This window comes from Sturnira hondurensis, unplaced genomic scaffold (assembly GCF_014824575.4).
Source record: "Sturnira hondurensis isolate 20B ecotype Veracruz unplaced genomic scaffold, ASM1482457v3 Scaffold0006496, whole genome shotgun sequence".
NCBI lineage: Eukaryota > Metazoa > Chordata > Mammalia > Chiroptera > Phyllostomidae > Sturnira > Sturnira hondurensis.
In genome coordinates this window covers 22,495,986-22,512,711 of record NW_028079127.1, presented here as the reverse complement: position 1 = coordinate 22,512,711, position 16,726 = coordinate 22,495,986, and the positions used below count along the sequence as shown (strand labels likewise).

At 36.6% G+C, this 16,726-nt stretch overlaps 1 protein-coding gene across 8 annotated transcripts in view; it reads left to right on the top strand.

The window, feature by feature from the left end:
• Positions 1-16,726, top strand: part of EPB41L5 (erythrocyte membrane protein band 4.1 like 5) — a 177,888-nt gene that overhangs the window by 117,982 nt on the left and 43,180 nt on the right. For all 8 annotated transcript variants that reach the window (XM_037049878.1, XM_037049877.1, XM_037049876.1 and 5 more), the window contains one exon: positions 9,992-10,089. In XM_037049878.1, the coding sequence (XP_036905773.1) occupies positions 9,992-10,089 (98 nt within the window). The remainder of the gene's footprint in view (positions 1-9,991; positions 10,090-16,726) is intronic.

Here is a 16,726-nt window from a genome sequence, read left to right as displayed (position 1 = left end):
GGGCGGAGCCTTAGGTATTGACCAAGGTGGTGCAACCCACCATTGCTGTGTTATGGTGCTGTATGTGGGGGAGGGGTCCAAGAGGGAACAATGCTGAAAAAACAATTTTTTTTTCTTTAGGGTGTCATTATCTGGTTTTGGAGTTACAATAATGCTGGCCTCGCAAAATGAGCTTGGGCATTTTTCCTCCTTTTGAATTATTTTGGAATAGTTTAAGAAGGATAGGTGTTAGCTCTTCTTTGAATGTTTGGTAAAATTTCCCTGTAAATCCATTCAGTCTAGCACTTGTATTTGTTGGAAGTTTTTTGATTACTGCTTTAATTTCATTAGTTGTAATCTGTCTATTCAGATTCTCTGATTCTTCTTGATTCAGTTTTGGAAAATGGCATGTTTCTAGGAATTTATTCATTTCTTCCAGATTGTCCAATTTGTTGGCGTATAGTTATTTGTAACATTCTCTTACAACTCTTTGTATTTATTTGGTGTTCGTTGTTACTTCTTTTTTTATGATTATGTATATTGGATCCTCTCTCTTTTTTTCCTTGATGAGTCTGGTTAAAGGTTTGCCAAGTCTTGTACATCTTGTCAAAGAACCAGCTCTTGGTTTCATTGATCTTTTTATTCCTTATTTTTTAATTCTCACCCAAGGATATGTTTTTATTGGTTTTTAGAAAGAAGAAGGGAGACAGAGAGTGGGGGGGGGGTGTTAAAATCCCCTACTGTTAAGCCCTGGCTGGTGTAGCTCAGTGGATTGAGCACCGGCCTGCAAACCAGAGGATCATGGTTGGATTCCCAGTCAGGGCACATGCCTGGGTTGCAGGCCAGTTCCCGGCAGGGGACACACGATACATTGTGTGTCCTCCGCAGAGGCAACCATACATTGATATTTCTCTCCCTCTCTTCTTCCCTTCCCCTCTAAAGATAAATAAATAAAATATTTTTAAAAAATAAAATAAAATCCCCTACTGTTTATCTTTTTCTTTATGTCCATCAGGATTTACTTTACATATTTAGATGCTGCTATCTTGTGTGCATAAATGTTAACCAGAGTTATATCCTCTTGTTGGACTGTTCCCTTTATCACTTTGGAGTGTCCTTCTTCGTCTCTTACTATAGCCTTTGTTTTAAAAGTCTGTTTTGTTAGATATAAGTATTGCTAAACCAACATTTTTTTACTTCCATTTGCATGAAATATCTTTTCCCTTCCCTTTACTTGTAGTTTGTGTTTATCTTTTGTTCTGAGGTGTGTCTCTTGTAGAAAGCATATACTGGGTGGGGCAGAAGTAGGTTTATAGTTGTTCATAGGGAAGAATAATAAAATAATTAATAAATAGTAATACAAGAATATACTCTGAAAAGAACTCATGGACAACAGTGTGGTGATTGCAGAAGAGGAGAGAGGTGTAAGGGAACAACGTGATAATGGAAAAAATGCAATGAAAAGTAAAAAATTAAAAAACAAAAAAGAATAAACTCTGATTTGCATACTAATAACTGTAAACCTACTTTGCTACACTCTATGTATGAGTCTTGCTTTCTTATCCATTCAGCTATCCTGTGTCTTCTGATTGGAGCTTTTAAGCCATTTACATTTTAAGTGATTATTAATTGGTATTTATTTATTGCCTTTTTTTTCTTTTTTTCTTTTTATTTTTATAGAGAGGCGAAGGGAAGGAGAGAGGGAGAGAAACATCAATGTGTGATTGTGTCTTGCACATCCCCTACTGGGCATCTGGCCCACAACCCCAGCATGTGCCCTGACTGGAAATTGAACCAGCAACCCTTTCATTCAAAGGCCTGCACTCAATCTACTGAGCTACACCAGCCAGGGCGCCATTTTATCTTTTAATTCTGTTCCTTTTATCCCTTCTTCTGCTCCTAAAGCAGGTCCTTTAATATTTGTTGTAATAATGGTTTGTTGGTAACAAACTCCTTCAGCTTTTTTTTGTTTTTGTTTAGAAAGCTCTTTATTTCTCCTTCAATTTTAAATGATAGCCTTGCTAGGTAAAGTACTCTTTGTTTTGGATCCTTACTTTACATCACTTTGAATATTTCATGCCAGTCCCATCTTAACTGAAATGTTTCTGCTGAGAGATCTGCTGGCAGTCTTATGGGAGCTCCCTCCATGGGTAAATACATGCTTTTCTCTTGCTGCTTTTAAGATTCTCTCTTTGTCTTTAACCTTTACCATGTTAATTATGGTATGTCTTGGTCGGGGCCTCTTTGGGTTTTTGTGTGTCTTTTTCCTTCACCAGGTTAGGGAAGTTTTTGGTCATATTTTTTGAAATAGCTTCTCAATCCCTTAGTGTCCCTCTTCTCATTCTGGTACTCCTATGATGCAGATATTGTTATGCTTATGTTGTTTCAACGTTCCCTTAAACTATTTTCATTCTTTTTACTTCTATGTTCTTTTTGTTGCTCTGATTTTTTTTTTACCTTGTCTTCCAAATTGGTGATTCATTTAATCCTCTGCTTTATCTACTGTTTTCCAGTGTTTTCTTGATGTCATGTATGGTATTTTTCATTTCAGACTGTTTTTTTTAATTTATTTTATTATTAATGCACAATCATTTCTCTGTATACTAGCCTTTTTATTTCTTTTTTTATTGTTGTTCAAGTACGGTTGTATACATTTTCCCCCCACCACTCTCCCCTGCTCCACTGATCCCTGCCTCCCACCCTCAATCCTATCCCCCTTTGGGTCTTTTATACATGTTCCTTGATGAGCCTTTCCCTTCTTTCTTTGTTATTCTCCTCCTTCCTCCGCTCTGCTTACTCTCTGTTTTTTTCTTAATTTCAGTGTCCCTGGTTATATTTTGCTTGCTTGTTTATTTTGTTGGTTAGGTTCCACTTATACATGAGATCATATGGTATTTGTCTTTCACTGCCTGGCTTATTTCACTTAGCATAATGCTGTCTAGTTCCGTCCATGCTGTTACGAAGGGTAGGAGCTGCTTCTTTTTTTTTTAAATATATTTTATTGATTATACCATTACAGTTGTTCTATTCCCCCCTTCATTCCCTTCCCCCCACACACTCCCTCCCCCACCATTCTCCCCCCTTAGTTTATAACCACGTGTCTCAAGTTCTTTAGATTCTATATTTCCCCCACTATTCTTGCCCTCCCCCCTATCTATTTTCTACCTACTCTCTATGCTATTTTCTGTACCTTCTCCCCCTCCCACTCCCCTGTTGCTAACCCTGCTTCTTTCTTTTTGCTATGTAGTATTCCATCACATAAATGTAGCATAGTTTTTTCATCCACTCATTTACTGAGGGGCACTTAGTTTGCTTCCAGCACTTGGCTATTGTAAATTGTGCTGCTATGAACATTGGGGTGCATAGGTTCTTTTAAATTGGTGTTTCATGGTTCTTAGGGTATAATCCCAGCAGTGGAATTTCAGGGTCAAAAGGCAGTTCCATTTTTAGTTTTTTGAGGAAATTCCATACTGTTTTTCACAGACTGCTGCTTTTTCATGATTTCTATGTATCTTTTCATGCTGTCGTAGTTCTCACTAGGTTCCTTGAGCATACTTATAACTATCAATTTGAACTCTGTATTTAATAGATTGTTTGCCTCCATTTTATTTAGCTTTTCTCCTGGAGATTTTTGCTTTTATTTATTTGGGACTTGTTTCTTTGTCTCCCCATTTTGGCTTTTTGTATTCATTAATATGTTTTAGATAGATCTTCAGTGACTCCCAACCTCCGTGGGTGGGGGGGGGCGGGTTATGTAGTTGGTGACCTGTTGGACCAAATAGTGCAGTCTCCTTGATCTCCACTGCATGCTCTAGGAATGTCTTGTGGGCCCTCCTGTTATAACTGAGTTTTGATTGCTCTTGGCCCATTTGTGTATGGAATCAATCCTCAGGTTTACTCACTGTGAGGCTCAGCCCCACCATAGCATACAAGCTACTGTGCTCATGCTATGAAGAAAAAAAAAGAAGGAAAGGAAATGGAAAATGAAGTAAATAAAAATAATTAAAAATGAAGAAATATGCCCTGGCTGGTGTAGCTCAGTGGATTGAGCATTCGCCTGCGAACCGCATGATAGCGGTTTGATTCCCAGTCAGGGCACATGCCTGGGCTGCAGGCCAGTTCCCAGCAGGGGACCCACCAGAGGCAACCATACATTGATATTTCTCTCCCTCTCTCCTTCCCTTGCCCTCTAAAGATAAATGAATAAAATATAAAAAATGAAGAAGTAAATAAATAGAAATAAAAAGATAAAAAAGAAAATATAATAAAAATAAATTTAAAAAGAATTAAGAAAAGAAAATCAAAACAAAAGGATAAGAAAAGGAAAAGGAGTAAAAAGAGATAGAAAAGTAACAAACAAAGAAAAAAGTAAAATTTGTCTCAGCAGCTTAGTGCCTTCTGCAATCTCTTTTTGAACATGCTATTTGTGAAATTTTTGGATCCTCTTTCAATGTTGTCTGAAGCTCTTCATTTTGTTTATTGGTTCTGGGCTCCTTGGGATGGCCTCTGGCACAGACCCAGGTCAGACACTGTTTATGCCTGGCATTTGGCAACCTGCTTGAAGCTACAACACATCCACAGTTCCTGGCAATAAACTGCATATTGAAAATCTCTCTATATTTATGAATTTGGCTTGAAATTAAAATATCACTTGTCTTTAAACATATGCTTTCTATTGCATCTTGGTATAATCTATGTTCATTTAAAAGCAGCTCATATATATGTGGGTCTTGTCGATTATGATTCCTGTCAGTAAAATTAGACACCATCTGTAAACATGTCATAGGTAATTGCCATTGAGTATGCTGTTTTCTTTGAAGAATATAAAATATAGCAGTAACATTTAGTAATTTAGAGATAGGAAGTATTAATGAAAAATTACACTGTGCTTCTGGTTAATAGGACATGCAGAAGTACTAGTGGTACGTGGTATTAAAAGTTTGTTCTTTTGTTCTCTTAGTAACTACTACAAATGAACAGTTAAACAAAAGTTCTGATATGTTCGAGGTTTTATGCTTATATTGACATCTATGATGTCTGAATTGTTCTTATGAATCTGAGGTCAGAGAAACAAAAATTAGTTTTGATTTATTATGTTGGTGATTTCAGAATAATGTTCTAATTTTATTTTAAAGGTAGTAGTTAATTGTTGGATTAGGAAGACATCCTCCATTAATATTTGTCTTATACTTTCTTTGTCATAATTTCTTCTGGTTAGTATCCAGTTTTTACAGCCCTCTTCTGGACGCTGCCTTTCGTTACTGTCTCTTTGTCAGTGGAAGTATGTGAGACAAGAAACCAAGGCCATTAAAATTTAGATTCAACCAGAACCAGGGCTAGCTTAATATGGAGTATTTCCAGGGTTAAAATAAAAATATTCTCCATTATTGAAATGGTAATATTAATTTTATTTACATTCCATTTTATGTTCCTTATGTGAAGTTAGAAAGTTTTTTTTTAGACAAGTCTTCAACTTATTTTTTTAAAGATTTTATCTATTTATTTTTAGAGGGGAAGGGAAGGAGAGAACGAGAGAAATATCAATGTATGGTTGCTTCTTGTGAGTCCCCTGTTGGGAACTGGCCTGCAGCCCAGGCATGTGCCCTGACTGGGAATCAAACCGTGATCATGTGGTTCGCAGGCGAATGCTCAATCCACTGAGCTACACCAGCCAGGGCTGAATTTACAAAGTTTTTTTAGTGCTGCAGTTGTGTTATATTATTAGCAAACAACATTTATTTTGTACCTACTCTCTAGGAAATTGTATTGCTTTAGGGGAACGTGGTAGAGTGGACTAGGGATGCCTAGAAAAGGAAAAAATCAAATGAGATATAATAACTCTTCAAAGACTTGGAAGCCTGATACAGTAAAGAATTTATTTTATGTCACTTTATTGGTGAATCTTGAATCAGTAATTTGAAAATATAGGGAAGCAGATTTGAATGTAGTATAGGAAAGAACTTTTTAAAATGTTTCTGCCATATTTCAGAAGTAGATACTTAGCGGTGAATGAGTGCCTTAGTACAGAAGGCATTCAAGTGGAGCTTAAATGCTGTTGAAGTTGTGACAGAAGAAATTCTTGCATAGTGTGGAGGTATCATTAATAAGACTCAGTTCAGTTTTATGTCATTTGCTCAGAGTCAGTGAAAATTGACTGTGTTGATGTTAAAAATTAAGACCTTTGAATCTTGGTACCTGATTTAGTCTTTATTTTATTTTGTTTGTAATGTGAAAATTCTGATTCACATAGTTGAGTTGTTATAAGTAGTAAAGTTTTAAAAGATATCTTATCCCCAAAACAAAAAATTAGTTTATCCTGCAATCTCAGGGTGTTTCTCCACCAAACAGATATAGCAGAAGAAGCTTTGTTTTAAGAACAACAAAGCCAGACCCAACAGTATTAATTTATCAGTATAATCTAAAGCATTTATGGTCTCAATGTCATTATGTTAAAATTTAGTATGAAATAATTTTGAAGCATATAGCCAGTAGATGGCAATTAAGTAAATGAGTATGGAAAAATTTAAGATTAGTGTTGAATTAGTGTTTCTCATCACCTGGAGAGTTTTAGGTGATGAGAATCACCTAAAAACTACAAGTGCCAGAAAACTACCTCCAGAACTACTGATATTATTGTTTGAGGTCAGCTCTGGAAATCAGTATTATTTAAAAGCTCCACATTTGATTCTAATGTTTAGCCAATGGAGAGAGCCACTGAGTAAATTGGTGGATGTTTAAAAATATCATATATCACACACACATATATATATCCTGATATATATAGATTATGTATATATATTATATATATTGATTATATATATTGATTATACGTATTGATTGCTTCCCTATATATATATTATTGATTATGCTATTAGACTTGTCCCAATTTTCCCCCCTTTGCCCCACTCTGCCTGGTATGCCCCATTCCCTACAGCAATTCTCACTGCTTAGTTTGTGTCTATGGGTTGTGCACAGAAGTTCTTTGGCTTCTCTGTTTCATATATTGTTCTGAACCTCCCCCTGTCTACTTTATGTCCACCAATTACACTTCTTAATCCCCATGCCTGTTTGCTATTCTCCCCCTTCCCTCTCCCCACTGATAACCCTCCAAATGATCTCCATATCTGTGATACTGTTCCTGTTACAGTTATTTGCTTAGTTTATCTTTTTAGATTCATTTGTTGATAGTTGTGAATTTGTTGCCGTTTTAATGTTCATAGTTTTGATCTTTTTCTTCAGTAAAAGTCTCTTCAACATTTCATGTAATAATGGCTTGGTGATGATGAACTCATTCAGTTTTGTATGGGAGGCACTTGTATGGGAGGCTCTTTATCTGCCCCTCCATTCTAAATGATAGTTTTGCTGGATAGTGTAATCTAGCTTGTAGGTCCTTGCTTTTCATCACTTTGAATATTTCTTGCCAGTCTCTTCTAGTCTGCAAAGTTTCTTTTGAAAAAGTAGCTGATAGTCTTATGGAAACTTCTATGTAGGTAAGTCTCTGCTTTTCTCTTGCTGCTTTTAAGATTCTTTCTTTATCTTTAAACTTTGTCATTTCAATTATGATGTGTTTTAGTCTGGTCCTTTTTGGGTCTGACTTATTTCAGACTCTCTGTCCTTCCTGGACTTGTATGTCTATTTCCTTTGCCAAATAAGGGAAATTTTCTTTTATTATTTTTTCAAATAAGTTTTCAACCTCTTGCTGTTCTGCTTCTCCTTCTGGCATCTCTATGATTCAGATGTTGGTATGTTTGGAGATGTTCCTGGGGGTCCTTATAGGGACCTTATAAGGACCAATTATCCTCTTTTTTTTTTTTGAATTCTTGTTTCTTCTTGCTGTTCTCATTGAATGCTCATTTCTTCTTTATGTTCCAAATTGTTTATTTGTATCATGGCTTCCTCCCCTCCACTGATGGTTCCCTGAAGACTTTTCTTTATTTCATGTAGTGCAAGCTTCCTTTCTTCCTTTATGTTGTTGCCATACTCAGTGGGTTATTTGAGCATCCTCATCACCAGTGTTTTGACATCCACATCTGATAGGTTGATTATCTCTGATTCATTTAGTCCTGTTACTGGGGTTTTGTTCTGGTCTTTCATTTGAGCCATGTTTCTTTGTGTCCTCAATTTGGCCACATCCCTGTGTTTGTTTCTGTGTATTCAGTAGAGCTGCTTAGACTTGTTGTCTTAATAGGTGGCCTATTGTAGAAAAGACACCTGTAGTAAGTTTTGTGGGGTAGTCTTAAGTAAATGCTAGGGTGGGGCAATCCCCTTCACTGCTTTTTGGCTCTGTGTTGGGGGAGATCTCAGAGAGGGAACAGTACTGCTGTCTGGATTCTGGAGGTTTGCCTAGTACTCATTCCATTTCCAGTCACTTCTACTTCCTGTAGGAACTGGGTGGGGTTGCCCTGTTGCACTGGTCCTGAATCCCAGAGTGGGTAGGTTTGTGGATGTTATAAGTCCCTCTGGGCCTCTTAAACAGAGTCTCCTGAAAATCTAGCAGTTTCTTCTGCTGCCCCAACCCCTTCTAGTTTTTACAGCCAGATTTATCTTCCTGGCACTAGAACCCTGGGCTATGCATTCTGGTCTGAGGTTGGGATCACTCACTCCCAAGGTATCCCTCCTGATTTTATCCAGCGTAAGTGAATGTAGGACTATCCATTCTGCCACCACAGCTGCCTCTTCGTGCTATAGTCTCCACACCTCTCTGTCCATGTCCTCAACTCCACCCCTTCTACCCATCTGGATGAATGTGGCTTCTTTGAATCCTTGGTTGTCGACTTCCATACAGCTCAATTTTCTGACAGTTTTGCGTGTTACTTGTTTTGAGGTCTAGTTGTAATGTTTTTTTGTGGTTGCAGGAGGAGGAGAAGCTTGTCTACCTATATCCCCATCTTGACCAGAAGTCTGGTGGATAACTTTTAGATGACCATGATCCATTTGACCAGGAGGAAATGATTTCATAGCTTTTCTTCGGTCTGATTATATAGAATTATTAGGCATTCAACAGCTTTTTTGGTCATATAAGAATCCAACTCATACCAAATTAGTCTCTATATAAAATTATTACAGAGTGGTTAATTTAAGTAGAATTCGTTTAAAGCTGAATTGTGTTTAATGTTATCATCTTTTTAGTGTTAGATGGATTTATTTGTAGTGTGTTTTGCTGCTAAGGTGGAACATAATGAAGACAAAAATGCTTGTCCTGCATCACACCTGATGTTACCAATGTGTACTATGTTGAATCAGAGAATGAATAATTGTCTTTGCTTCATCAGTTTGCTCCCTATAGTTTACTTCTAGGCTGTGTGTATTCTGGGCCAAGAGGGAAAATGGCAAAGTATTGAGGTTGTCAGGAGGAGCTTGAGTTGTGGTTATGAAAGAAAGGAATGTTGCACAGGTAATCTCTGCCTTTTCATTGAATCTTTTGGTTACTAAGCCTCCTTAACCACACCTGCTGTTGAAATTCCATATCTAGTGCCCTTTTAGGAGTGGTGCAGATACAGACCAGTGTTTCTATTTATTGTAATTGTTTCTTATTTGTGTTTAATTTATTTATTGGTTTCTGGGAGAGGTTTGTTAAAGTCTCCAGTACAACTGTTCATTATATATATATGTGTGTGTGTGTAAATATATATTATATTTTATTTTTTATTGTTGATATTTCCTCCTCTTTCCTCCCCTTTACCTAGCCCCTGCCCACCCCTGGGCCTTCAACCACTTTGTCATCTGTGTCCATGGGCTATGCATACATGCATATGTGTTCTTTAGCTAGTTTTTCCCAGTCCCCACACACTCTCCCCTCTGAGATCTGTCCATCTGTTTCATGTATCCATGCCTCTGGTTTTATTTTGTTTATTAGTTTAGTCTTAATTAAATTAATGGAGAGTTACTTGGTTAAAGTAAGAAAATATATTTATTCTGTGGTCATCTGGATTCTTACCTTTAACTGATGGTGCCCTCACACAGCTATGAGAGCACAGCAGACTAAGGGACTATTTTGCCTTTTTTTTTTTAGCATTAAAAGATACATCAGAGAAGCTGAAACTCCTTGAGATGGAAAACAGTTCACTGCTGTCTCCATGTCCCAACATTGATGTTAACATCAATAACCAGGTATTCCGATTTCTCCTCTGTATACCTGTCACAAATATCCAGACCTCCCAGAAATCCTTTTTTTCCAGAGCTAATACTTTTTTTCTTTTGCTAAGAAATCTGCCTGTGCTGAACTCTTACAAACCTGTTTTGTCATTTAAAAAGGAGAAATTTGTAGATGTGCCCTGGTGCCAGGTGGCTTACTTGCTTGGAGTGCCATCCTGTACACCAGAAGGTTGTGGGTTGGATGTGCCCTCAGTCAGGGCACATACCTAGACTGAAGGTTTGATCTCTGGTTGGGGTGCATCCAGGAGGCAACAAATTGATGTTTCTCTCTTACATTGATGTTTCTGTCTCTCTCTTTGTCTCTCCCTTCTCTCTCTAAAATCAATAATAAAATATCCTTGGATAAGGATTAAAACAATAATAATAATAATGAAGAAAAAGGAGAACAAATTTGTAGATGTTTAAGAGAGATAGTAGAACTTTGGGCACAACATTAAGAACTGTAAGGTCATCTCAATAATTTTTTAGACACAGTCAAAAGTGAAATGGGTGTTTAACCTTTTATTTGATTCAACCTATCCTTTCTCTTGATTCTATTCAGTGGATTTTGATTTAGCAGAAATTGGCAAATGCCTTTTGAAATTGTAGGATTGGTTTGAAAGGAACTGCTCTATAGTATAAACAAGGAAGAGAGTAGAACTTCAGATGCTTCAACTTTGTCTTTCACACTTTTCACTACCCTTTTTCCTTTGACTTTTTAAGGCATTGAGGGGGAGAGTATACCATTAAATTTTAGTTAATTAAAAATTTTGATTATTTCTATACAAAATATCTAAAATCAATCAAATGAGGTAAAAATAAATGTATTAGCTACCAGATGTCCTCACTAAATGGAAGAGTCAATTTTAAGTAATGATCTGGAGACATCCTTATTTTCTGTATATGTGGACAACAGATAGCAAGGATCTGTTCAATGAATCTTGTTTTAGTTTGGCTTTAAAGAGGAAAGGGAACAGCCGATCTGCAGTTCTTTCATCCTTGAATAACTGAAATTTTTTTCAGAGACCAGTGTATAGAGAGTGTTTTTTCCCCTTCTTGCATAGTAATGGTTAAAGCTGTCCTTTTGAATCCAAGTCTTTTTTTAATGTATTTTTGTCTTAGAAATATCTTTTAGAAAATTATTAGATTTCAGGAAGGCTTTTATTTTCTCAACTCCCTCAATATTTTTAATTACATTAGTTTGCTTTCACATTGTCAGGTTTTTTTACTACTTCTGTAAAGTAGGGAAATGCAGAGTCAGAGACAGAAGGGTTAATTGAAAATTTAGATGAAAGCTCTAGATGATTAGCAGTTTGACACAAATTTAATGGAGGACTGGAGTGAAACTAAAAAAGAATGAAGCCTTGTGCATCTTGGGGAGGGGAGAATAAGCATAGTTGTCCATTACACTGGTTGAGAACTTAGCAGACTTTGGATTGCCTTTAACCCTTGACAGATAGATGCTCCTCACTCAGCAGACCCTGACAGCCAAGGACTGCTCTACAGGAGGGTTTGAATGTCCATAGTCATTTCTGTTTAGGTCTAATTTGGGGTATATAGGAATCAGGGTGTCCTTTTAATCCTTTTTGGTCTTCTACTTGCAGCATTTTGGCCATCAAAGGCAGATATATCAGCAGTATGGTAACCAGGTGCCATTGGAGTTATGTGCTATAAGAAAATAAAGTGAAAATATTTTAAAGCTATTACTCAACTTGCATTTCAGTAATTTTTCCCTATCATACACAAATATGACCATTGTAGAAAACTAAAGCATATTTATTATTTGTTATTTTTATTTTTTTGTTTAATTATTGTTCAAGTACAGTTTTCTGTCTTTTACTCCCATCCCAGCCCACCTCCCCCAGTGCTCCCCACCTCCCTCCCATTTCCACTCCCTTAGTTGTTGTCCATGTGTCCTTTATACTAGTTCCTATAAATCCTTCCCCTTTTCCCCCTGAAATTCCCTCCCTTCTCCTCTCTGGTCATTGTCCCCCTGTTCTCTATTTTAGTGTCTTTGTTTTTATTTTGCTTGTTTGTTTTGTTGTTTAGCTTCCTGTTAAAGGTGATATCATATAGTATTTGTCTTTCACCACCTGGCTTATTTCACTCAGCATATACTTTCCAGTTCCATCCATGATGTTGCAAAGGGTAGGAGCTCCTTCTTTCTTTCTGCTGCATAGAATTCCATTGTGTATATGTACCATAATTTTTTGATCCATTCATTTCCTGACGGGCACCTAGGTTGCTTCCAACTCTTGGCTATTGTAAATTGTGCTGCTATGAACATTGGGGTGCATAGGTTCTTTTGAATTGGTGTTTCAGGGTTCTTAGGATACAATCCCAGCAGTGGAATTGCTAGGTCAAAAGGCAGGTGTGTTTTTAATTTTCTGAAAAAAAATTCCATACTGTTTTCCATAGTGGTTGTACCAGTCTGTAATCCCACCAACAATGGATTAGGGTCCCCTCTTCTCCACAATCTCTCTAACACTTGTTATTTTGTTGCTTTGTTTATGATGGCCATTCTGACCGGTGTAAAGTGGTATCTCATTGTCATTTTAATTTGCATCTCTCTGATAGCTAGTGTAATTGAGCATTTTTCATGTGTCTCTGGATCTTCTGTATGTCCCCCTTGGAGAAATGTCTGGTCAAGTGTTTTGCCCACTTTTTAATTGGGTTGCTTGTCTTCTTAGAGTGGAATTGTGTAAGTTCTTTGTATATTTTGGAGATTAAACCCTTGTCTGAGGTATCATTGGCAAATATGTTTTCCTATACAGTTGGTTCTCTTTTTATTTTAATACTGTTTTCTTTAGCCATGCAAAAGCTTTTAATTTTGATGCGATCCCATTTGTTTATTCTTTCCTTTATGTCCCTTGCTCTAGAGGATATATCAGTAAAAATGTTGCTGTGTGAAATATCTGAGATTTTCTTTCCAATGTTCTCCTCTAGGACTTTAATGGTGTCACGGCTTATATTTAAGTCTTTTATCCACCTTGAATTTATGGTGTATGGTGTAAGTTGGTGCTCGAGTTTGATTTTTTTTGCGCTTAGGTGTCCAGTTCTCCCAACACCATTTGAAGAGGCTATTATTAGTCCATTTTATATTGCTGCCCCCTTTGTCAAATATTAATTGGCTGTAGAGATTTGGGTTTATTTCTGGGCTCTCTGTTCTGTTCCATTGGTGTATATGCCTGTTTTTATGCCAGTACCAGGCTGTTTTGATTACAGTGGCCTTGTAAAGCATATTTTAAAAAGCAGGAAATTATAAATCCTCCATTATCCTACTACTAAGAAGTAACTATAGTTAACAGTTTTAAGATACATCCTTTTAAACATTTAATGTGATATATTTTTAAAAATTAAAATTCAGTAACACTGCTTTTTAAAGCCTATCAGTTGTAAACATCTTTATTTCAATGACATTACATGTCATTGTAATGGATGCATGTGTCATCAATGACACATCAATGGATGCATGTGTCATCAATGTGTTCACTCAGTCCCCTATTAGACATTTAGATTCTTGCTAATTTTCATTGTTATAATCAGTGTGGTGACAAACAGTCTTATATAAATATCTGCAATTGTTGATTTCTTTTTCCTGAGAAGTAAAGTGGTAGGTCAAAGTACAGGCAGAATTTGAAAGTTTTTGGTACCTTTGCAAAATTGCCTTCCAGAAAGATGCTAACAGTTAATACTTTTACCTTTGATATACTTATTGAATATTGTTTTTGTTTTTAATATAGGCAGAAAAAGAAATATCTGCCTGTGTTAGAGGCAGATTGCTCTGAGAATCCTGCAATATGATTAACAAGTCATCTAAAGTCTGCAACATAAGTGTCTCTGAAAAGAAAATGTCAAAACATTTGAACTAGCTATTTTTCCAGCTTTATTGAAATGAAGTAGACAAATAAAATAGTATTAATATACAATATTTAAAGCATATGATGTGGTGATTTGATACATGTATACATTGTGAAATGATTCTTACAATCAAATTAACACATCCATCACCTCACAGAGTTACCATTTTTTGTTTTGGTTTTGGTGATAATGCTTAACATCTATTCTCTCAGCAGATTTCAAGTGTACAGACAATATAGCAAACTGTAGTCACCATGCTATACATTTGATCCTCAGAACTTATCCATGTTACAACTGAAAGTTTGAACCCTTTCCCAACCTCTCCCTGTCCCCACCACTACCACAACAGTTTCTGGCAGTTAATTCTACTCTGTTTGTTTCTATGAGTTGGAATATTTTTTTTAGATTTTATATATGAGTAATATCATGCAGTATTTGCCATTCTCTGTCTGACATTTCACTCAGCATAATGCCTTTCTAGCATCATCCATGTTGTTGCAAATGTCAGTTCCTTCTTTTTAAAGGCTGAATGATATTTGGTGTGTGTACACACAGCCACACACTGTATTATCTTTATCCACTCATTCTTCAGTGTACACTGAGGTTATTTCCATATCTTGGCTACTTGACATAATGCTGCAATGAACATGGGAGTATATCTATTGGAGATGGTGATTTTCTTTCCTTTGAGTATAAACCTAGAAGTGGGATTGTTGGATTATATGGAGTGAACTAGCCATGATTAGAAAAGGGCAATAGAGGTACCAGCAGGAGAAGAGGCAAGAAATTGAAAACTGATACTTGAAAAAATAATGAAAGGAAAATTTTCCTAATTTGGTGATGGAAATAGACATATAAGTCCAGGAAGCACAGAAAGTCCCAAACCAGATGGACCCAAAGAAGAGCACACCAAGACACAACACAATTAAAATGCCAAATTTATTATTTTTAAAATTTATTTATTTATCTTTAGAGGGGAAGGGAAGGAGAGAGGGAGAGAAATATCAATGTTTAGTTGCCTCTGGTGAGGCCCCTGCTGGGAACCGGCCTGCAACCCAGGCATGTGCCCTGACTGGGAATCAAACCGCAGTTGTTTGGTTCACAGGCCTGCGCTCAATCCACTGAGCTACACCAGCCAGGGCTTAAAATGCCAAATTTAAAGATAAAGAGAGAAAAGCATATGGTTTACCTACAGGGGTGTTTTCATGAGACTGTCAGCTGCTTTCCCAAAAGAACTTTGCAGGCCAGAAGGGACTGGCAAGAAGTATTCAAAGTCATGAAAAGCAAGGACCTACAATTTAGATTATTCTGCCCAACAAAGCTATCATGTAGAATGGAAGGGCAAATAAAGTGCTTCCCACACAAGGTAAAACTGAAGGAGTTCATCATTACCAAGCCATTATTATGTGGAATGTTAAAGAGAATTATATAAGAAAAAGAAGATCAAAACTATGAACATTAAAATGGCAATAAATTCCTAACTATCAACACAAGCAGAACAGAAACAGAATCATAGATATGGAGATCATTTAGAGGGTTATCAGTAGGGGAGGGGAAGAAGGAGAACGGAGGAAAAGGTGCAGGTATTAAGAAGTACAAGTTGGTAGGTACAAAATAGGGGGATACTAAGAATAGTATAGGAAATGGAGAAGCCAAGGAACTTACATACATTAGCTGTGGACATGAACTAAGGGTGGAGTCTGGCTGAAGGGAATGGGGATACCACATGGAGGGGAGCAAAGGGGGAAAGATTGGGACAACTATAATAGTATAGTCAATAAAATATATTTAAAAAATAAAATAAACATAACCATCTACCTGATGACACCTCCAGAATTACAGGGATTAGGATAAGCCAAAATCAGATTGAAATTAATTTCAGTAGTCCTCTGATATCTGTGGGTTTGCTTTCCATAGTTTTAGTTACTTGTGGTCTACTGCAGTCCAAAAAATACTAAATGGAAAAATCCAGGAATAAACAATTTATTAGTTTTAAGTTGCATGCCAGTGTGAGAGGAGTGATATACTCTCATACGCACTGTCATACCCAGGATATGAATCATGTCTTTGTCCAGTATATTCATGCTGTATATGCTACCTGATAGTCACTTAAGTTATCAGATCAACTGCCATGGTATCCCAATGCATCTGTTCAGAGAACACTCTTATTTATTCAATAATAGCCCCAAAGTGCAAGAATAGTGATGCTGGCAATTCAGATATACCAAAGACATAAAATGCTTCCTTTAAGTGAAAAGGTCTGTACACTACCATGAGGTATTTTGAGATGACCATATTCACATAACTTTTATTCCAGTATGTTATATTTTATGATTGATATTATTTTTAATCTCTTACTGTGCCTAATTTATAAATTAAATCTAATTATAGGTATGTATGTAGAGAGAAAAATTATATAGAGAGGGCTTGGTACTATCTGCCGTTTGGGGCATTCAGTGGGGTTCTTGGTGCATATCCTCTTTGGATAAGGGAGGACTACTCTACAGCAAATGACACACATTCTTCTGCTGTGGTTAATTCAGGCATTTGTCCCAGACAATATAGTTGGTTTTTCAGTTGCTTAGGGACAGGAAATTGGGCTAGATGTCTAGCAGTCCCTATGAATTCGTATTTCATGATTGTGATTATTGAGCGTTAGTTTGAAAACTCATGACTGTTTAAGTCATGTGATTTCCTGGTTGTATAAAGATGAACTTTTATCAGTGCCTTCTCTATTTCCATATAGGTATCA